This window comes from Lissotriton vulgaris, chromosome 2_1 (assembly GCF_964263255.1).
Source record: "Lissotriton vulgaris chromosome 2_1, aLisVul1.2, whole genome shotgun sequence".
Classification (NCBI taxonomy): Eukaryota; Metazoa; Chordata; class Amphibia; order Caudata; family Salamandridae; genus Lissotriton; species Lissotriton vulgaris.
Genome location: NC_141687.1, coordinates 1,002,516,905 through 1,002,541,019, shown reverse-complemented (window position 1 = coordinate 1,002,541,019; position 24,115 = coordinate 1,002,516,905). Strand labels below are relative to the sequence as shown.

The window sequence follows — 24,115 nt, the reverse complement described above, 5'->3', positions numbered from 1 at the left end:
TTGGACTCACTTTTAGCTCGAACGGCTAAATGGATTTGCACGAAACTTGGCAAAATTGTAGGGACTGTTAGCCCGATGTGCCTTTGCTAGGTCTCAATATATGTGCTCCAGTAGTTTTTGAGAAATTAACGTTCAAAACAAGATATATATCTGTAACAGCGCTCCAGGCTGCGCTCCGGTTCGCTTACTTTTCGCGAAACGGAACTTTGCGTGCAGAAAGCTGATTGGCTCTCCGGTGTCTGTCAACATTCTAAACAGTCCGGAGCGGCCGCCATCTTATCTCCCGGTAGGATCGAGAGAGAAGAAGAGGTGAAAAACGAAGGGGGAATTTAATGAAAGGGGGCAAGGTATACCCCTCTTGACCCCCTAGGAATGTTGTTGGGGTTATTAAAGGGTCCCGTGGGGAAAATAAAAAAAAATGATTTTTTACGGTAGAAGCGCTTCACGGGCCGCGAACTGGGCCGCAAACTGGTAGCGAAACGGGAATTCGCCATTTTGGGCTTCGTTAATTAAATTACTAGGTATAAGGGGGTGCGGGAGACGTATCCTAATCCCCTATGTTTCCTGAGGGTGGCTGAGGAGGCTCATATATGTTGATACATCTCTTCCAGCGGCTGTGCGTGAGCTTTTTTTTTTTTTGCTGCGTGACAGTCCGGAGCGGCCGCCATCTTATCTCTCGGTAGGATCGAGAGAGAAGAAGAGGTGAAAAACGAAGGGGGAATTTAATGAAAGGGGGCAAGGTATACCCCTCTTGACCCCCTAGGAATGTTGTTGGGGTTATTAAAGGGTCCCGTGGGGAAATAAAAAAAAAAATGATTTTTCACGGTAGAAGCGCTTCACGGGCCGCGAACTGGGCCGCAAACTGGTAGCGAAACGGGAATTCGCCATTTTGTGCTTCGTTAATTAAATTACTAGGTATAAGGGGGTGCGGGAGACGTATCCTAATCCCCTATGTTTCCTGAGGGTGGCTGAGGAGGCTCATATATGTTGATACATCTCTTCCAGCGGCTGCGCCATCTTGCCTTTTTTCCAATGCCACAATTTTGTCGTGCACGGCAGCCATTTTAGATGCCAGGCTGGTCCCAGGCTATCACCTACCCCTGCGGATGTAGTTTATGGCCCCAGCTGTAGAGAATCCAGACATGCCAACCCTCCCGATTCAGGCGTGAGACTACTGATTTTAGTGCTAGTCTCCCGCCTCCCGATTTCTGCAAGCAAAAACCCGGGGGCATATTACGAACAACTAGCGATAATTTTTGTCTCTAACTTGTTTAGAGACAAAAATTATCGCCGCACATCGGCGATTTTTATCGCAGATAAACCTTGCTATTATCGCAGAAAAGTCAGCGATATTCATGTATTATCGAGCAAATGCTCTTAGCCATGTTATCCACCTCCCATTGGATAACATGGCTAAGAACTGCTCAGGGCAGGTGTTAGCTTTTGGAGATATTCGCGCTTAGCGCGAATATCTCCAAAAGTTGGTAATAGGAGATAGCGATGTTAGGGACTGTTTCCAGTCGCTAACATCTTGGCACGCCCACTTTGCATGTCATTAGTGATAAGTATCACTGACATGCAAAGCGGGGCCCAAGATGGTCGCTATCTCCTTTTAGCTGTCACTAACTGGTGTTAGCGACAGCTTGGTAATAGGGAGATAATTTTATCTCCGCTTTCATGGCTTTTAAAGCCAAAAAAGCGGCGATAAACCCCCTTGATAATATGCCCCACGATTCCTCGGGGGTTTCAGCTGACAGGGCTTGGTATTGTGTTACGTGGTAATTTTTCCAGGAAACGTCAGAGGTTCGATGCAGGGGTTCTAGAAGAGGTGATAAACCATTTAAGCCTCATGAACAAGCGCATGGTCTTTTAAAGATTTGTGAAGTACTCGGGGCGGCGGTGTGTGTGTGCTCTCTTTCAGGAGCGGGTGGGGGGGCACTGCCAGCAACTTGCCAGGTCAGGTAGTGTTCAACACGTGCATCACCCTTTCTCTGCCTGCTATTGCGCTCCATGCTTCGGAAAGGTAAGAAAAAGAACGTGCATTTGAGTTTGAAATGTCCGATCCTGCAGCAGCACACTTCCAAAGCCCACACATGACAATAACCCGATTCAAGGCCCCATTCACCCGTTTTAAAAAAAAATATATAACACTCCAACAAAGTAAGATTATAAAACTTTATTAACTTTTAAATATAATGAACGGAACAAAAACTGTAAAAACATTTAAACATTTTTCACCCAAAAAAGCAACAATGGTCAGAAGCTGTTTTTTGTGCGAATAGTCCCAAGGCAGCACAACCTGCTGAGTTCTGGACGGCACCCAGGTGATGTCGCCTGGGTGCCGCACTGGTTTTGGGATCCTACAATGCTGCTCCGAAAATTGGCGTGGGGCGTCCCGGGTGGTGCGGGGGGAGGCCTCGTCAGTAGCGGTCTGTTGTGCGAATAGTCCCAAGGCAGCAGAACGCGCTGAGATGTTGATGGCACCCAGGTGATGTCCAGTAAACTGCCGCACTGGTTTTGGTATCCTACAATGCTGCTCCGAAAATTGGCGTGGGGCGGCCCGGGGGGGGGGGGGCGTGGGGGAGGCGGCGTGAACGGGCCTCCCCAGGTGGCGGCCATCCAGCTGAGTTGCGCCCGCTTTTGCGGCTACAGCGTCTCGCTCACCATGTTGTTGAGTTGCTCCCACTCTTGCAGTGCAGCGATAGGCGGCTGCCACATGACTCTTAAAATGGCGGACGGCTCTTCGGTTTTGGGCCTGGTCCACTGAAATGGCCCTGGGACACCTTGGAACTCGGACGCTTGCCTGCTAGGGCTTGGGCTCCATTCTCGAAAAGCGTCCCCTCAGCCGTGAAGATTCTACAAAAGTCTTGGGGGCCCCCGACTCCCGCAGGCTTCCGGTGGGGAGCGGCTGCCATGATTGCTCGCGGAATGACCACGACGGAGCCACGAGATGGTGGTGCTCTCATGCTGACGCCAGCTTCAGTCTGAATGATCCAGAAACAAGGTGGGGCTTTCATCGTTTGGGAAAAAAAAATGTTCTAAACCAATGAAAAGTGTTATTTTTAGGTCATATGACCAAGCCTTCCATCTTTAGGAAACCAAAAGTAAAATGAACCAATGAAAAGTTTTATAAACAAGTCACATGACCTGTTATGCGGCATAGGGCTACAAAAAGCATAGAAAATCCGTTGGCACGTGAGGCGGCGTCAGTAGCGGACCGATGTGCGAATAGGCCGAAGGCAGCACAACGCGTCGCGATCCGGATGGCACCGAGGTGGTGTCCAGCAAATTGCCGCACTGGTGTGGCCATCCTACAATGCTGCGCCGAAAGACGGCGTGTCCAGCTGAGTTGCGGTCACTCTTGCGGTACAGTGACTCGAACGCGCCGAGATCCGGATGGCACCGAGGTGGTGTCCAGCAAGTTGCCGCACTGGTGTGGCCATCCTACAATGCTGCGCCGAAAGACGGCGTGTCCAGCTGAGTTCCGGTCACTCTTGCGGTACAGTGAGTCGAACGCGCCGAGATCCGGATGGCACCGAGGTTGTGTCCAGCAAGTTGCCGCACTGGTGTGGCCATCCTACAATGCTGCGCCAAAAGTCGGCGTGGGGTGCCCCGTTGGCTTATGAGGTGATGTCAGTAGTGGACCGATGTGTGAATAGGTCGGAACCAGCACAAGGCGCCAAGATCCGAATGGCAAGTCCTGGATGTTGAGTGCCATAGTTGAGAGTTCTGAGCAGTGCTTGTAAGACTGTCTGAAGCTTATTTGCACCTGCTGCAGCTTCACTATTGCCCTGGTGTGGCCAAAGGTCGCACATGACATAGGCGGCCGGCTCCCGAGGTCCGGCGGAACTTTTTTCCTTTTCCTTTCTGCTTCTTTTCCAACAATCCGTTTCATCTGAAGACACGACCAGGTCCCTGAATGTGTGCAGGGGGACGCTATTGATTGAATGAAAATGGCGGCTTGACACAAAGCTGACTCAAGCGTTGCTGTTGATGCTATACAGACAAAAATTGGTTTTCAGTTTGTACATTCTTCAGGATTTTTTTTCCATCCAAGTCTGATTGAGAGTTTGTAGAAAAATGGCTTCAGATTTTCCACATACTACTCTTCAACATTCTTCCTAAATGTAACAATGTGAAACTCACTAGGAGAACGGCTGTTTCTGTTTCCTTTCAAAATGCTGCCAACAATATTTTCTGAATGGAAGACACCATCTTGTAGCATAAAGGGCCGAAAGGGGTTCTGGTCTGGCCGATGGTTGGTGGAGACATTTTGACTATATCTTGGACCTGCCCGGACTCGCCCAAAATGGCGCCGGTATAAATGGGACTCGTAACTCATTGTTGTGTACTAGTTGAACAACCTTGATATCATGAGATATGAATGCAGTTTTGATGCTCATGGCGGGCGGGGACGAGAATTGATTGAATATTTCGACATCCCTATTGATATTAAGTTCTGATGTGTTATTGATTACTGTACTATTGAAAGTTCGAATTAACGTCCCCCATGGTACTTGCACGCAAATGTATATCTAGATAACTTTTTTGTAAGTGGCCCTGTCGTATTTTAATTACAAAATGTACGTCCACCGATTCCGCAACTGTTAGACACCTTAGTTCTTGCAACCTAATGGCCCGCTCGTTACGTTCCTCTACAATTTAAATGTCTCCTCATCATATACGATTCCAGTTTGCTCCGTGGCCGGCCCACATGGTTATAGGCCCGTATTTGTATACTGACATTTTCACAATAAAGGTTTTTAAAACAAAACATGGTAGTAGTATTTACATTGGTAAAGTTTTTACTTTTAGTCACTGTTTTCGAATCAGTAAAAGGCAAGTGAAATAAAGTAGTCCAATTACATGACGGATAAAAGGTATAATATGTAGGAACGCAGTAAAGATAAATGGTCAAGGGCAGTTGTGTTTTTCACTCCTGCAACATAAAGTGATCGATAAGAATCTGATATTCAGGCGTTTCAGCGACTAAGACAGCAGGCCGAGCCTCTTTTGCTCAACGGCTCCGTCATGGGACGAAGAAACGCCCTTTTTCTCGAAAAAGGAATATATTTTACTTGCAGGACAGTTGTAAATTTTCCGGGAAAGTACATTAGCCTGGAATATTATAACCTATATGTTTAAAAAAAATAATGTTCGAAAACAATAAAAAGCGTAATTTTTAGGTCATATGACCAAGCTTTTCATCATTAAAATAACAAAAGTAAAATGAACCAATGAAAAGTTTTATTAACAAGTCACATGACCTGTTATGCTTACGTTGCGCGCTGCGCGCCGCGCCCCGGATCACTTCCGGGTGCGCTAACGCGGCGTGTCATATAACGCATTACGCGACAACGTACGTCAAGAATATAGTCAAAATGTCTCCACCAACCAGCGTTCGGAACACAACCCCTTTCAGCAGTCCAAAAAGTTCTGTTAAATGACAACAGAGGGGACAGGCAACAAGAACCATCAGTCAAAGAGGGGAGGGCAAGTTCTTCTCTTCCGGGTCATGTTGGGGCGCTACCGGAACTGATCGAATTGGTAGTCTACAGTGTTTCTGGATGTTTCAGACTAAAGCTGGCGTCAGCATGAGAGCACTACCATCTCGTAGCTCCGTCGTGGCCATTCCACGAGCAGACATGGCAGCCGCTCCCCACCAGAAGCCTGCGGGAGTCGGGGGCCCCCAAGACTTTGTAGAATCTTCACGGCTGAGGGGACGCTTTCGAGAATGGGACCCAAGCCCTATCAGGGAAGCGTCCGAGTTCCAAGGTGTCCCAGGGCCATTTTAGTGGACCAGGCCCAAAACCGAAGAGCCGGCCGCCATTTTGAGAGTACTGTGGCAGCCGCCTATCGCTGCACCGCAATAGCGGGAGCAACTTAACTACATGGTGAGCGAGACGCTGTAGTAGCAAGAGCGGGCGGTAGACAGCTGAATGGCGGAAGATGCACAGTGTAGCAAAAGCGGGCGGAATGGCAACTAAAACGGTAAAGGGGCGCCCCACTACAGCGTGTCTTCAGGTGAAACGGATTGTGGGACAAAGTCCAGAATAGAAGAGTCATCAAAAGGCAAAAAGTTCCGCCGGACCCCGGGAGCCGGCCGCCTATGTCGGGGGCGATCTCAGGCTACACCAGTGCTATAAGACTTGGGGAGGGGGTCGGAGCCAAGCGTCTTCTCCGAGTCCGTGCCATCACACCGTCCCTCGGGGGCCTCCGTCAAGCGGTTTAGGGAGGTACCATATAACATTGTTTTCAAATGCAGTCAGGTCCACAAACGACCCTCACTTACTTTGAGAATAGTGAAGCTGCAGTAGGTGGAAATAAGCTTCAGACAGTCTTACAAGCACTGCTTTTGTAAACATTTTTTGTTTTTTTGGTATTTTTGCACAGTTTTATATATTTTTTTTGTTTTTGATGGAGGGGAAACAACAAAGCACAGGCATTGAAAAAGGCTCAAACTCAGAACTCTGAACTATGGCACCCAACATCCAGGACTTGCCATCCGGATCTTGGCGCCTTGTGCTGCTTCCGACCTATTCACACATCGGTCCACTACTGACATCATCTTATAAACCAACGTTATGTAAATAGTTATTTAATAAAATGTTTTACCCTGTTTCTTTGCTGGTGTGTTGTCTATATTTTTAATATTTGCATAGGGTTTGTCGTTATTTTGGGCGGGATGGGTGATGGAGCCGAGCTGTCTTGCAACCCTCATGGTGTGGAGCTCAGTTCATCTCACTATTTTCGTATTTCTCATGAAGGGTTGTTTATAATATTTCTATTTTAGCGAGGTCAAAAAAAGATCCAATTAGTGGCGTACTGATTTTGCTCGATTACTTTTATTTTTTTACACGATTTTTCACGATCTGCAAAGACTAAACAGAGTATTGCGACTTTGTGCTTGTTTGTAAATAGAGAATGAACCAAAGAGAATCAATTGTAAAACAGTAAATGCTTGGATAATAATCAATCAAATGGAGAGACAAGCAGGCAGGACGGATTACAACGGGGGTAAAGGCCTGCGTTAACTACTCTTCAGTATCTGCAAAGAGAGAGTACTACTAAGAAAAAAGAGGGGAGGGGGGCAGCGTTCAAAGCACATCAGCGTGCATAAACACGAAAAAGTTTTTTATCTATCACGTACTTGACATTTTAAAGCTTTTCATATTTGCTATTAAAAAACCATTGGAATTCACTGAAAAAACCATAGGTTATAGTCGATATATAGTTAGGAATTTGCATTTACAAAACCTTGAAAATTCAATGAAAAAACCATTGGTTTTAGGCCATATATAGTTAGGGATTTGCATTTACAAAACCTTATTTTACTCGCATAAAACCATTAAAATTCCATATATAGTTAGATGCGCTAACTATATATCGCGCACCCGCAATCCACTGCTGATGATGTCACATATTACATCATTCATGACATGGTCAGTGACATCACTGATGACATCACTGATGACAACTCAAATGACATCACTGATGACATCTCATTTGACATCACTGATCACATCACTGATGACATCAGTCATGTGATAATACAATGAACCTCTTCAGACTCTAATATAATCTTACATACACTCAGTATAAACAGACACTCACAGACTGTCACTCATCCATGGAGTTACTCACACACCTAGTCAGTCATGGAAAGAATCAATCACACCTCCATTTCCTCAACTATACAGTTATACACACCTTACTTATTCAAACATATTCTAACACATATTTACTCTCTTATACAATCCCTGATACAAGCTCACAGTGATCCATACAGCCACTCACACATTCACTGGCTCTTATCCACAGTTATTTATATATGTCAACTCTCAGATGTATTGTGTTTTACATACGTATTTACTTGCACATGTAGCACTGAGATATCCATTCACTCACCAAGACACCCATGCACAGTCAACCGCCCATATAGCTGTTTCCACATGCACTCTTGAACTCATACACCTATTGAATCAACTGCTTACACATCTATGCACAGACTGACACACCTCCCAGCCACCCACACACATACTCAGTCTCCCATACAAATACTTGAGCAACCAATCAATAACCCATATAGTTATTCATATAGCTACTGATCAACACATGCTGTAGCTTACACAACAACAGACATACTGATGCACAAATTAAGACAGTTTAGTCACTAACCCATGCACTCAGTGAGACACATTTAATCACTCTTTCATACAGTCAGTCATGCACCTACTAAATTCTTCATCCAGACACTTATACATCCACTCATTCTTCAATATGTAAAACATATTTAAACTTTACAGAAACATAGTCACTGGATGTTGTCATCAGTGATGTCATCAGTGATGTCACTGACCATGTCATTAATGATGTAATATGTGACATCATCAGCAGTGGATTGCGGGTGCGCGATATATAGTTAGCGCATCTAACTATATATGGAATTTCAATGCGAGTAAAATAAGGTTTTGTAAATGCAAATCCCTAACTATATATGGCCTAAAACCAATGGTTTTTTCATTGAATTTTCAAGGTTTTGTAAATGCAAATTCCTAACTATATATCGACTATAACCTATGGTTTTTTCAGTGAATATATATATATATATATATATATATATATATATATATATATATATATATATATATATATATATATATATATATATATATATATATATATATATATATATATATATATCTTTAAAGATAAAGTACTTTTACAAAGTATATGACTTCACCACACATGCATTTGCGTTATAATTGCATGTGGAGTGAAGTCATATGCGTTGTGAAAATTTGTGGAATCATGGCTTGAGGAGTAATGGTTTTTGCGGACTTAAAAATGCGGAGTGATGGTATGCGGGATTTTTTTATGCGGAATGGAAAGACATATTCATCAAGATGCAATGGTTTGAGGAAATATGACTTCAGAGGGGGCAAGGAAGAGAAACAACCACTGACAAGGTGGTAAAATGAATATTTTGACTCAAACAAATTGCCAATGCCAGGGCCTATGTAAGGGTACCTCTGCATCCCTGACAAAGTATCAGAAGTCCATCTTAGCCCTAGCCACGGCTGCAGCCCTGCGCCAAATAGAGCAGATCTCACTGCTGCTTGCCACACTGAACCGGAAATTGGAGGCTGGAGAATCTAGAGCCAGCAAATAACGCTCCTGCGTCTGTCTTTGTCACAACACTGTGTTCGTGTACTCTGAAATAATATTACAACTGACGTCATAGATCACATCAGTGAAGACATCACATAATAAATTACAACGTCACATGGTGTATAGTATTCAGTAAGTAAAATATTTTTCTAAGTGTGCTAGGAACTGCATCTTCGAAAAAAAAATCTCTCACTCTGTGATTAAATCTACCACCCCCATGTATATGTTACGCACCATGTAAATATAATTTTCAATAAAAAATTACTGAAATAAAAAAAAAAACAGATCATGTCCATCTACATTCATTGGATACTAAGTGATTTCGGACAGTAAGCGTGGAGGGAGCACAATGCTATTAGGCTTGTCTGTCTGACAGTTTCATTCAAAACATGAACTTATCATGTCAAAATTACACAAGGACCTCTTCCTGAAATTCCAAAAGCGTAGAATAATGTAGGATGTCAAAACAAGATAGGACTTATTCCTTAGGAATTCAATGTTTGGGGGGAGGATATGGCCTAACAGGCTCTGGTGGGCGAACTCAAATCTGGGGTATTGGGTTTGAGTCTAGGCAATGACGCTCAACATCCTGTGATTCTGGGCAAATCACTTAATCTCCCCATGCCTAACACATAAATGAATGTGCCCTTGTGTAAAGCAACTGGTGCTCATGTAAAGCACTCAGATACTTGGTACCTTCCAGTCAAGTATGTGCTATATGAAACTCTGGAGAAAAAAAAATCTTTCTTCATTATCATGTGTCACATTTTAGAGGATGGCAAACCCAGGGACACGAGGGCTCAGTTAAGTGAGGAAATAACTGGCAGCCGGGGCTGGGGTCACTGAGAGGAAGGCAGAATGTGGCATACATCAGAACCTATCAGGCGTCCTGTCAGCCTCGATCTCGGTTTCCCATCTCCTGAAAAGATAGGTGAAGTGACGTGTTTTCACCTGCAGAGCAATAGCTGGCTCTGCCATTGGAAACGTCCCATCAGGTACCTGTCTATCGCCTAAGATGACATTGGAAAGCCCACACGTCGTTCAAATGCCTTCTGACATCACGTTAGCCATGTATTAATGTCCTGGAAAGAAAAAATGTCAGTGTCCTCAAGGCGCAGAGAAAATATAATTAATCATGTAAAATATGGTCTCTGGCAGGGATGTATGACGTTTCAACGCATGCTTTTACTACGCATGCCTTTACAACGCAGGTATTACAACGCAAGTCGTTACAACGGCTTGCGTTGGGGGGCGCTGGATAGTGGAATAGTTTAGCAAACTCTTCCTGTTTAGAATGATACCCAGTTCATTGTGGTTGTTATTTAATATACCATTGGTGGGCGGGCCTCCTGTCAGATTTTGTCTCAGGCCTATAACTCGGGTTCAGGACCTTTGACAGCCGGTATAGCCCTCAGCACCGGGCTATAAGGCTATATTAGTACACAACTAATATCTACATACCCACAATGGCTCACCATTTGTTTGCTAATTCTGCCTAGGTGCATCTGCATCAGAAGTTGCACATATGCAAATGCTGTAATTTCGTCAATTTGAGTAATTAATTTGGAATTACGCCTGTCGAAATTTGCAAAGGTTTCTGCACATTCAATTCTTTAATAAACAAGTTGCATTAATGTATGAAAGGGAATTGTATGAACTTGCATTATGATCAGTTAATTTGGAAAGCACTGTATAGACAGTTCAAACATGCTAAGCTTAATAAGAGAGAATATATAATGGCTTACCTTGCGTGTAGCCTGTAAAGGACACATACCCAAATACAGCAAACAACAAGCTGACAAATACAGCAAACATTACTGACACATGAGTAACTTGGGACCAGTTATGAAGTGAGGGTTCTTCCATGGATCCAAAAATGAAAAATATATTGTGATTGCAAATAAACACTGAAATGAAGAGATACCAGAAATTATGCTGCAGCCAATTATAAGTAAACAAACAGAACATACTTGTTCTTGGTGGACAATCATCATTAAGGTGAATCATTAGATCAAGAAACAATATAATAAAAGTATATATACACCTTGTTAAGGAATTTCGTTAAGGAAATTGTAGAGCGCACAGCTACCCCCAACCGGGGTGTCCTGGTGCTGAGGCAGACTGAAGCAGACAGGTGAGAAGAGAAAGCTAGATGTTGGTGAAAAAACAAGTTTTCATGGCACACTGAAAAGTGAGTTATGACTCCGATAAGTGGATGGAGAGTGGCAAGGTTTTCCAAAGTTTAGAGGTTCTGAACTTGAATCAATCCATCACATCAATGATATTTACAACGTAATAAATGTCACATAATCAATTTAATGGTAAAACATTTCCGAGAAACATAATATGACTGATAATCATTATGCAAGATAACCCTGTCATAGTTCAGGCACAGACCAGGAATTCTCAAACTAGCAAAAACAAAGAAGTAGCAAGAGAAACAGCACAACATTTGATTCTCTGGGGCTTGTTACGATGTTGGGTGGACAGCACCGTTGTGTATTGGAACCGTCTAACCTTAGAACGGCGATTCAGACTGACTGCTGTATTAGGATCTTACAGTCCATATGGCGGTTGCAAACAACCATTCTAAAATCGAAGATTGTGCGGCAGGCGGAATAGGCCCACAGCACAAGCTTCCATTGTAGAATGTATGTTTTTAAATATCCCTGCACCCTGTGCCCAAAATATTGACTAAAAAATATCGAAGTACAGAATATAGAATCCCTATCTACAAACAGGTAAGTACTAAAATATCGAATCCAAAATGTAGATTGTTAAAATATAGTTAACTAAAATATCGAATTTTTAAAATGTATTAAAAAAATAATATAAAAGTAATTAAATATTAAAAACAATTAAGTAAAGCATACTTAAAATAATGTAAAAAAGCTTAAAATGTAAAAATAATAAGTGTAATGTAAAAAAAGTAGAGATTTTGTTGGATAGTGAGAGGGTAAAAATTACTATTCCCACTCCAGTGAGTGCAACAGTAGGGAAAACGTTGGATAGCGTAGGGGTAAAAATTACTATTCCCACTCCAAATAGTGCAACAGTAGGGAAAGTGTTGGATAGTGGGAGGGTAAAAATTACTATTCCCACTCCTAAGAGTGCAACAGTAGGAAAAGCGTTGGATAGAGGGAGGGTAAAAATTACTATTCCCCCTCCAGTGAGTGCAACAGTAGGGAAAGCATTGGATAGCGTAGGGGTAAAAATTACTATTCCCACTCTAGATAGTGCAACAGTAGGGAAAGCGTTGGATAGCATTGGGGTAAAAATTACTATTCCCACTCCTGAGAGTGCAACAGTAGGGAAAGTAATGATTTAATATTAAAATAAGATTAGATTAATTATCAATACCAATTAAAAATAATTAAAAATAATTACGAATTAATACACATTACTTATCAATAAAAAGAAATAATGACCAATTAATAAAATGTAGTTATCAATTAATATTTAATTATCAATACATATATATAAAAATAAATATTTACTTTATTACAATTAAATTACTTCCCACCCTATTCCCCTATAAACCGACAACCTGCTTCAAATATTAAAAAAATTAACATAATTATCAATTAATCAATTAATAAAAATGAATTACCAATTCATAAAAATGCATTACCAATTAATAACAATTAAGTACTAATTAATAATTATCAAGCAATTAATTATCAATACATATAAATAAAAATAAGTATTTACTTTATTACAATTCAATTACTTCCCACCCTATTTCCCTATAAACCTACAACCCACTCCAAATATTAAATAATACATTTAACATAATTATCAATTAGTCAATTAATAAAAATTAATTGCCAATGAATACAAATAAATTACCAGTTAATATAAATTAATTACCAATTTATAATTAATGATCAATCAATTAATAATCAATACATATAAATAAACATTAATATTTAATTTACTATGATTAAATTACTTCCCACCCTATTCCCCTATAAACCCACAACCCGCTACCGAATTAAATTACGCAAAAATTAAATTACATATCATTAATTACTTTAAAAAAATTAAACATACATTACAAAAAAAATACATAATTATAACACATATACTACCATACATAACAGTAAAAAAAATTCGATATGATGGAAATCGATATTTTAAATTCGATATTTTGGAAATCGTTATTTCCTACCCCAATTTCGATATTCTGACTAACTATATGTTGGTGATTCGATATTCTGTCCTATCTACATTTTGGAGTCGATATTTTGGCCTGTCTATATTTTGGATTCTATATTTTGGGTGTTCACCGTCTGCCACACGGTGCAGGGATGTTTAGGGGCACCTATGCCATTGTGGAGGACCAGGGGGAAGGGGGTCCTGCTATGGGCTCCCAAAGACACTTTCCACCAGCGTTTCCATGTCGGAAAGACCGACATGGAAAGGCTGTCAGAAAATGCCATTATAATCCTGACGGCGATGCCAAGCCTGGCTCCGCCGTCATTAGGGGATTATGGTGGGTTGCGACGCAGCCCGTCGGAAGTGGTGCGGACGGTCCCTCTGCCCAATGCCTCCGCCCACAGCATCATAATGCGGTGAGCGAACTTCAGGAGCAGATGTCGGTCGGTCCGACACCGGCATGCCGTAGGGGTCAGACGCACCGACATCGTAATAAGCCCCAATGTTTCAACCAAAGTAAATTATTTCTGATTAATGTACTTGCAACAGTTTCAGTTGCAATTTAAAATGCTGCTAACACAAGCTATGACAATCAGCGGAAAATGGCTGCAGTGTTGGGTGCACCACACAAGAGGAGTAAATTGCTGAAAACCACATGTGTGCACGGATGCACGAAATCTGTCTGCATCTTTGAATTTTTGCCTGTCTGTTGGTCTGTGTGCATGGATACACAAACGTCTGTTGACTGGAGTAAATGTCTGTTGGCCCTTGAAGAAGTTGTTGTTTTCTTTCTACTCTCCTTTCAGCTGGAGCATGGCCGATCAGGGTTGCGGTTGCACATTTCTTGATTGCGTGGAGGAGTACATTGCTATTGTTGGAGGCATCATTGATGACAGCTTTGTACTACGTGACCTGAGCTGCAAGCGGGCTATGCAGGGATTTCTTAAGCTTTGCTGTGCTCCCCTCGATGTTTTTTGATGCTGTCAGCAAGCTCCTGGCGATACCTTTGTGTGGAGAGTTTGCCTGTTTTAGATGACAGCCAGAACAGTCAAGTGGCATTTGCTGTTTTTAAGTTTTTTTCCCTTCATATAGCACATACTCATGGCCCAAAGGCAGTAGAGCTTTACATTAGGACAGGTTACATTACACATGTTTTTTTAAGTCATCGGGTGATTAAGTGATGACGCTGGGACTGGAACCTGGCTCTCCAATTCCAGAGTTGCCTGCTCTAGACATTAGGCCACATTTCCTCCCTGTTTTCTGCAGGCTATGACAGACGTGTCTAAGCACGTCCTGAATGTCCGTGCTTGGATTAGATGTGGCAACCAAAATTAAAGTGGTGATCGTGGGAAGGAAACCTTTGAGTGGGGGCACGACCTGATGATCAGCAGACCTCAGCTCCACACATACCTCGAAAAACCCACGCTAGAAATTTAGGAAATATCTTGGACGATAAGCTTGACATAACAGCACAAGTAAGCACAGTTACCGCCATGTGATTCTGCATCCTGAGAATGCTATGAAAGATCTTCAGTTGGCTACCAAAGAACATTAGGAAGATAGTCACACATACTCTGAACACAAACAGACGTGACTACAGCAACACACTCTATGCAGGAACTATGAAGAAGTTCCAGAACAGTCTCCAAACCATCCAAAATGTTGAAGCAAAACTCACGCTCAACCTACCTCACTGCACACAAATCACCCCACACCTCAGGAAACTTCACTGGCTTTCCATACACAAAGTCACCAAGTTCAAACTCCTCACCCACACATATAAAGCACTTCACAACACTGGTCCTGCCTACCTCAACAGCTGCAATCACTTCACCTCACCTCCCAGGTACCTACGCTTAGCAGGAATCTCACTAGCACACGTGCCTTGCATCCATAAAAAAGCTGGAGGCCGTGCCTTGTCTTACATGTATGAAAACAACAGGAGAAAACCCATAAACCACGTTGGGATGGGTGTGTAATGAGAATAAGAACAGTTCCCAACAGGTATTATGTATAGACAGTTTCAAGAGTGTATGCAATATGCATTACAAGAAAGGAAAACCAAGGAGTCAAGGATTTTGAGAGAGGGTAGTCTTATTTCCATAAGTAGTAGGACAAAAAGGGAAAAACTTTTCAAGGTTCAATACAGTTAAGGCAGCACTGTACAGAGTGGATCTTGTGACAACCCGGTGACACTTGGTGCAGGTGCTATATACAATCTGTGACAAGTGAGTGTGCAAGTGTTTTAAAAAGCAACAGCATAGGTGACGCATCAATCAGTATATAAACATCAAATAATGGCCCCAACAGAGACAAGTAAGCATTACTTGAAACACATTAATTGATATGGGAGCACAAGACGTGAATTGCGTCGTGAAATTTGAGCTGTCTAGTCGACGGCGTTTCGATCCCGGTTGGTTGGGATCCTCATCAGGACTGGGTTGTCGATGAGAACAGTGACTTAGGCTCTGGTAGGACGGTGTGGTTTCAATCCTGGATATAGACTCGGTCGTCATGGGGTACTTGGTGAGGCTTCCATCTGAGCAGCGAGTGGCACTGGCGGGACCTGATTTAATCAGGATTTAATGCCGTTACCGGGAGTCTGCTGTCACAGCGTGGGTAGGGCAATGAATGCGGAACTTTGTCTTACATGTCCCACAAAGTGTAGAATGACCTCCCACATCATATCAATGCTTCCTCGTTGTTTCTCGAGTATCACAAGAAGCTGAAGACCTGACTCTTCGAATAATCTCACCAATGGCATAGCTAACTACCCACCTGCAAAGCGCCTGGATACTACCATGGTCAGCTTGATGCTCTATGCTAGAGTAGCTCTTCACTACATAAGAATATAGAAACTAGAAAACAGAATGAAAATATGCTACAACTTTAAGGTTTTTACACTTAAATGAACATTACAAACAACTGTAAAGTCGGTGGCACAGAAAATGTGCAAGACATGCAGGGGTGTGGTAAAGTATTTAAAGGTGCAATTTGCTTCCATTAATAAGTCCCTAAAGGTATAGTGCCCTGGCAACAAAACATAGTCATTCATCAGTCAGCACACTTGTTACACTGAAACACTATGGGGCCCATTAGGATGTGGGGCGGATTGCCCCCGTTAGGCTGGCGGTAGCCACCGCCAGCTTGGCGGGGGCAATCTGCCCGACATCCCCATTCAAATTCCCCCCCGCCATATTAGTATAGCGGGGGCGGCGGCGGACGGAAAGACCGTTCGCTGCTTTTCCGCCCCGGCTGCAAGTAAAGGATAAATATGGTGGCAGTGTCTCATAGACACCGCCAGCCATATTACAATGGGCTAAGAGAGATGCCTTTCCGTGGCGGCAATGCCGCCACGGAAAGGCATGCGGTCTTCACTCTGGGGGCCCCATGCGGGCCCCCAGAGTGATGAGGGGTGGGGGCTGCACACGGGGGTACCTGTGGAACCCCCTAGCATTTGCATAAACAAAGCAGCAGGCACCGCGCGGTGCCTGCCGCTTTGTTTATGCAAATGCACGCATACATTTTTGACATTGTGGCGGGCGGTGCAGTGAGCACCGCCCGCCACAATGTTGAAAATGGGGGATGCGCCCGCCACTGTGGCGGGCGCATCCTAATGCGAACGTCGGGACCCCCGCCCTTGAGGCGGGTGGTCCCGTTATCCGCAAGGGTGGCGGGCGGGCTTTGGGGTCCTATGTTCTTACAAACGTTGAATTGTCATAGGCTCAGTTAACACATAACACTGAATGGACGACCTATGTTGGAGGACCTATGGTCTAAGTAAGACCCAAGATGCCTGGTCCCGTTGTGCATTCATCTCTGATTTACAGAAAACATAGTATCTTCCAAACATTACTTTTTTGCATAAATCAATCTCTCTAACACCATCTTTATTGACTAAATGTATATATACACACCCATCTCTATGTAACAAAGTATCATAAAAATTAATAATAAAAATAAACAATCTAGATAAATTAAATGTAACGAAAATAAAAGTACGGTAAAGAGCAAACTGTTTGAATCTGCTAAGCTTCTGATCCTTGTTTAGGTTGCAATGGCGTTTTTGTGACCTCTGAAACCTGCTCTAGTGATCAGGGTGTCTCTGTATACCTGGTATCTGCATGTTTTCACTGGGGTCAATGACTGTGTCTAGAACTGGGGTACTGGATAGCTGTAGATATTGTGGCTCCCCTAGAGATGATAGATCAGGTGCCAGCGGCCTCACCGCACAACACAGCTCTGCCTCATTGTTTCTGCTGACCTCACAATATCCAATTTGTCTCCCAACTGGGGTGTACACTTTGCAACTGTTTTTGCATCTCTTGAAGAATGCAGAGCTTGTTGCCATTTACTCGTGTGCTTGCTGTTGTGTTTGTTGGTGTTTTTAAGTCCTGACTGGCAAATTGGAGACCATAAGACTACAGTGAACAAACGTGTGGTAGCGGATTCACAAAGGGGAAAGGACCCCTTGGAAACCCCGGGACCCCTTCTCCTTGGGGAATCAGTGTTGTAGGTTTAGGGGGATAAGCTGTGGTCCATTAGTTAGGGGGAGTAAGAAGGAACCTGAGCTACTTTAAATTTCTGCTTTGAAAAGCAATCACAGAGATGGTGGTCTGCAGTCCCTTGATTGTAGCCAATCACAGGGGAGTCACAAATTTAGACCTGCCAAATTAATAGTAATCAGGCAAGTGAATTTGTAAAGTCCTGCAATATGGTATCTTCTGTTTTGACTTAGTTGTGCATAGGTCGGTTCACTTCATTAAAAAGTCAGGGCCTCATTTTAAATATTTTGATGCAGGGCAGCACAGCAAGGTTTCTTGCTGAGCTGCTGTGTGCCAAACTAAAAGGAAGGAATACGCAGTATCTACAAGATACGGCACATTCTTGTCCTTCTCCCCTGCGCCGGTGCACAAACAGCAGCCGTGCACCAGCGCAGACACCCTTGCGTCATTTTGCAATGGAGCCTGCGCTGAGGGGATGATTGTTTTTGTACATGAAGGGACACCTTCCTGCACAAAAACAATCATTAAAGGCATCTCCTCTTGCAGCACACCCAGAAAGAGGAAAAATCAAGGAGAAATAACCAAGTTCCATTGATGTTGCGTAGGAACACCCACAGCAACACCCATGGAACGCCCCTTTCACCCAGATGTATGCGTGAAAGTGAACCATATTTACAAGGCCATGAAAAGTCACACAGGGTGACTTTACATGGCCTTGTAAATTTGGGGAAGTCCATTGTTCTGCAGGTGCTACAATAAAAGTGATGTACTGGCGACGCAATCGGCTTGTAAATAGGCCCCTCAATGCTCAATTTGCAACCACTTTTTAAGAGTGTAATATTTGGACATCAGGCGTAACTGTTCACTGGAGTATGGTTGGAGGTCCACTTGCAGCCCAAACAGAGTCTCATTAGTTCCTAGGACAGCCAGCTCTATACTTTGACATGTGGGGTGCTGGTAAACTGAATACTTTAGTGATTTACAATTAATTACCTGTAATTCCACGTGGCCACTAGTGCACACTCAAGCAACTCAATTTGACTGGAAAAGATTAAACAGAAGAAAGAAAACTGGGGAAAAAAGGAAAGTGATTCTGTATATTTGACACAGTTTTAAATGACCACAACTAAGAAAAGCACTCACTGTAACTTACCAAATGATATGACACCAATTGCTTGCATGGCGTTAGGTTTTGCAAATACCCATGCATCTTCTGTTCGGGGTCTAAAAGATAAAGCAATTTTTTTAATATTTTCTTCTCCAATTCATCTGGATTTCACCCTCCCCATTAAGATATGTTAGTGAGTGTCAACAATGAATAAATTGCCTTAGATCCCACAGATTCAAGTATGTCGTAGTACTCATGTGGTAGCAGATCTGACGAATTTCAAGCTGCTATGCAACACAGAATAAAACTGGCCCTAACCCAATAATATGCTTCTATCAAAAACTAAGTGGCAAACTGGTGCAGAGTTACTGAGCAAGAGCAGAAGGGGCCCAAGCAACTTACATGCCCATGCATGTACGTTGCGCCTATCGGCGAATGTGGTTTGAAGTGAACAAAGGCCTTGCTTCTGTTCTATTGCCTTAGCATTGCCCTTAAAATGCACCAAACTTGGGTGGCTGTTTTGTTTTAAATGTTGACCATGCCAATGTCTTATTGAGTTATAAAATATACTTAATAGAATTTGAAAGATGCTGTACTAACTTTCATCTTCCACATTTATATTGCATAGATCAGCACAGCCGTGGTAGTGCAGGGATAAATACAGTGGCATTTCTATACCTACAATACGTGGTCATGTGTAGTCTCTTTTTCGTCCCACACCGGATGCTCCCAACCCCCAATTTTTAGGTCTTGCCTAGAGTGGCAGCGCGCAGGTGCTGCTCGCTTTGCGAGGCATGCTGTATATACCATAGCGTGGAAGCTTTGTGGAAGCTCCGCCGCTCTCCACCCATCTTTAGTATTGTCTTAGGTCCGAAATCCAGCCTTCCCATTAGTTTTAGGCTTGTTAGTCCCTCTTCCTGACGGCCATGTCGTCATTTGTGTCCTTCCATGACTATTGGCCCCTTTACTGTAAACACTATTTTGTTCCCTTGCCTCCCCCGTCCCCTCCAGCAGTCCATGACTTCTCGGGACACCACCACCCCCCCCGCACACCCGTTCGTGCCTTTTTGTCCACCCGTACTCCCTTTTAAAATGCAATAGGACTTGCGTAAATGCGAGTTCTATTGCATTGCAAATGCTTGTTTTTTCAAAGTAGTGCGCAGCAATGCCTTCCATCGTATGCATGCACACCAAAAGTCAGCCAGCAGTTGCCTGGTTGTGGGCAGGGATAAGTTGGGAAACAGGACAGCAAACAGAAGCCAGGCGTGGCTGCGCCTGGTATAGGTAGGGCATACTGTCGCAAGAAGGCTTGACCGGAGGGGACTCTGCTTCAAGTCCAGCCGCCGGAGGCTCGGTACAGGCCCAGAAACTTCATGGGCACTGTGAAACCACCCCATAACCAGTAGTTGGCGAGAAGGCGGGCGGAGAGGCCGCCCAGGTAGACTACTACAGAGCGCCAAACCTCGCTCCGTGGCCCTTCTGAGATTTGGGCTGTTTTCTTTTTCTGTTTAATGTATATTTGATTAATTTTATACATTTATATATCGTGGTTACCTGTGAGACCCGCTGTCCCGGGGCACAGGGAGATTAAGTGGTTTGCTCAAAATCACAGGCTATTGAGCCTAAGCCGAGACTAGTTATTGTAGGAAGTTTAAGAGGTAAGGTCGATGGTTTCATTGATCTTCTCAGAGGACTGTGATGGATGTGTTGCATGTGGGTAGGAATGGTTTAGTTTTGTGGTAGTTGTTTAAAACGTTTCTTTTGGTAGTGAACACCCCTTGAGGTTTTCTACTAAACAACTAGATTGAGCACCATTTGACTAATAGCTTGTTCTTCGTGCTTGGTTAAGTGGCCTTATTTTTATACTATGCACGTTTCATCAAATCTTGCGACTCCCTTTAAGTTCGCATTCAGAGCATATTGTGCTTTGTAATTGCCAAAACAAGGGGAAAGAGCATTTCTCACTAAAACCTGGAGATGGTGATTCGCACGCCTCTCTAGATCCTGTTGTGAGGTACATTAATTCATGCTAAGTGCTATTAAGGCTCAGTTTTATGCCTATAATGTTCTTGAGTAGTTATCCCTTGCCGACGTTACTTTTTTAGACTTTTAATGCAAATAGAATTTGTGTTGAACATCGAAAGTAAACTGACGCAAATAGGCTTATTGTGTAAAATGGATGTATTGAATATTAATTGTGGCAGAGCGCTAATGGATGGCGAGCGCTGTAATGGTCACTGTGATAGTTTAGCCTTCTGCAAACGCAGATAAAGTAATAGTATGCACAGATCAATCTGTGATATCTTTTCTGTGGGTGCGGGGTCCTTCTGCTGTGGACATGCTTTAACAAGGTATGTATTTCTATCTTTTAATAGCCGTTTGTTGTAATTTGGGGCATTACATAATTATCACGTCGAGTAGCGTCCTCATACCTTAGCGTCTAACTGGCAACTTTAAAACCAGTAATTTCTTCGTTCCGAGTACTTATTCTTGGTACAAGTAAAAAACAGATTTTCTTTTAAGTGGATGTGCATGATTGTAACAAGTTGTGTAGTAAATGTATGTACGGTCTCTGCAGTTTAATCAGTGCTGTGGGTGGACTTGGATTGCAGAGTGTAGCTTTATTTAATGGCTCCTTATTAAGAGTAGGGTATCTCCATGCTCCTTTCGTTTTATTTAGTGTTGCTAGCTTCTTAACCCCTCTTTAGCTTTGCCCATTCAAAGCGTGTCATCCTTTGTACTGGCCATCTCAGGGGGGAGAGAATCTCTTACTAAAATTTAGAAGGAAGCTCCAACCTTCACTCTAGATCTTGTTGTGAGGCACATTTCTTTCCTAGTTTAAGGCATGGCAAAACCCCCCCTATCACATGTTTAAGCTATTTTTGTGTATAGGGAGGGTGCCCTGTGGCTGACCTAATTGGGTTAATATCACGGAAAAAGGGACAGCATCATAAAGGGTACTTGGTCGGTTGTTCAGGTTAGTTGGTTAAAGGCCAGGGAGTGGATTTTTTTCAACCCATTGGCAATTGTGCGTATTCTGATTTGCTACACCGAACGGGTTCTTACGTTCTGTATTTCTGTTAAAATGTTACTTGCGGGCATCGCTTAATGCTTACTTTAAAAATGGTAGAACCGGTCCTTGGCTTGTTAAATGCCCCTCCGCAAATCAAATTAGTGTGGTGAGTTATTTCCAACAGGCCTCGCTCCTCCAGGTCCAGGCGTCACTTTGAAGGTGAATTTTCCACCGCTGCTCTTAGGGTGCCTGTCGGTGCTACAAGACGGTAATTGCACCATCAGTAGCCCCGAGTAACTCCTCAATCGAACCTTGGCCAGGTTACACCTGCACAGCAAACACAACCTGCTTGGCAATAACCCCTAAATATTTAGTTGTCGTGAAACTACACACACCTCATAAAACAGTTTTTTGGCAGATTTTTTGGTGAAATATTTGTTTATTGATTTTAATAAGGATTACATTCGCAAACGTATCTATTATTACGGAAATTGTTCAGAGTTGTACAGAATAAAACAGTAACCTGTGCAAAATAGCAAATAAAAGGAATAATCAAACACACACACACATACCCAACCCCCAACCCATCCCTCCCACTCCTAGACGTAGAGGGAGCCTGCTATTACAAGTGCGGGCATGATTTGTATTTGGTCGACATCATGTTTTGCTGCCATGATCCCTCTCCTCCATGTTTTTGCTCATACTGTTGGTATTTTATACAGTAAGAAAATCCAGGCAAATGTGTGCCTGCCAAACTGCGTACATCCTAAAACATGGAACAGATAATCCCATCCCAATGTGTTGAAGGTTTTTTCCATTTCTATATGTGCTACTGATGCACATGGCTTCCCTTGTGGAACACTGAAGTCCACGATCTGGAGCAGCCTGTAAATATTGGGTGAGGAACTCATGTCTGATACAAATTCATTTTTGTCTATATGCACCTACCTGGGTGGATAGAATAGTTCCCTGTATCATGGCTAGCAGAGCATCCAATATTTTGCTGTCTAAATTCAGCAGTCATATTGGCTGATATAGTTTCATACGCAGCATCTCTCACTCACTCAGGGATTAGGACTTTCTTTGGAGCATGAGGTTCTACTACCCCCTTGTCTCTTGCAGAATTATGCATTTCTAGCATCCTGGCTGCCAATAACGGTTCCAACGTTGCATAGAATTCAGTGGGTAATGCATCCCTGCCTGATATCTTACCACGTGCCAACTGTTTAATGGCACCCTTTATTTCTTGGAGAAAAAGGCATCTCCAGAGCATTTGTCATCTCGAGGGACACAATTTAAGTGGTCCAATCTGTCCAATCAGAGCCATGGGTTGGGAAAGATGTATCTGCTCGCTACGCCCCTTACATTCCTCATCATTAGCAGACAGAGCCAGTAGATTGGCAGGAGGCAACACCAAACTGTGGGTAACTGCAGTCAGATGGAACAAGCCACAGGTGTCACAAAATTTCAAGCTACAATAAGCTACATACATGTTATGTGTAGCTTACACACCCGTTGTATGTTTCATTAAGTGTGGTACTAATATCAGACACACCATATGCTTGATTTATTCCTAACAAGAGGTCATAGAAGGGAACCATGTGCCCTTCTTCCTCAAAAGAACAAAAACATGAATTTACATAAAGCACAGGACGGTTAATCAATATTAAAACTAAAACTTAATTCACCAATTCCAAAGTCAGCTGCTTTACCCGTTACGTTGCTCCACTGCAAAAAAAAATGCAAAAACATTATCATTTACAATGCCAGTAGCTCTAACTTTTAGAAATGCGAGACCGATTGCATTGCAAACGCTTGTTTAATATTATTTTTTTTTACCATGGCCAGCCGCTGGAAAGCACTACTAGATTACTTATTTGCTTTTTCGTGAGTTGCACAAGTTGTTCATCTTTATATATTTTCGTACATTTCGTCCGTCCTGGTAAGATAAAAGTGGTCACCTGCTTTATGCTACATGTGTAGGCACATGTTACATAGCACATGTGCACAGGCATCACATAGGATATGCTCGTAAGCATCACAAAGTATGTGTGTGGGTATTGGGGGCCATCTTGGAATTGGTTTATTGCCTGCCATTTGTGTGCATGGATCTTGACACATGCAATTGGTAATCAAACATTAGCAAAGCAAATAGCTTAG

At 43.0% G+C, this 24,115-nt stretch overlaps 1 protein-coding gene and 1 non-coding gene across 2 annotated transcripts in view; one reads left to right on the top strand and one right to left on the bottom strand.

Annotated features, from left to right (window-relative positions):
• Positions 1-24,115, bottom strand: part of SLC38A11 (solute carrier family 38 member 11) — a 501,004-nt gene that overhangs the window by 169,724 nt on the left and 307,165 nt on the right. The window contains exons 5-6 of the mRNA XM_086954209.1: positions 18,988-19,058; positions 10,917-11,078 (exon numbers count right to left, since the gene is read on the bottom strand). Of these exons, the coding sequence (XP_086810335.1) occupies positions 10,917-11,078; positions 18,988-19,058 (233 nt within the window). The remainder of the gene's footprint in view (positions 1-10,916; positions 11,079-18,987; positions 19,059-24,115) is intronic.
• On the top strand, positions 20,833-20,964 carry LOC147731535 (small nucleolar RNA SNORA26). Its single transcript, XR_015308936.1, has one exon. It is a non-coding gene; the product is annotated as a small nucleolar RNA SNORA26 (small nucleolar RNA).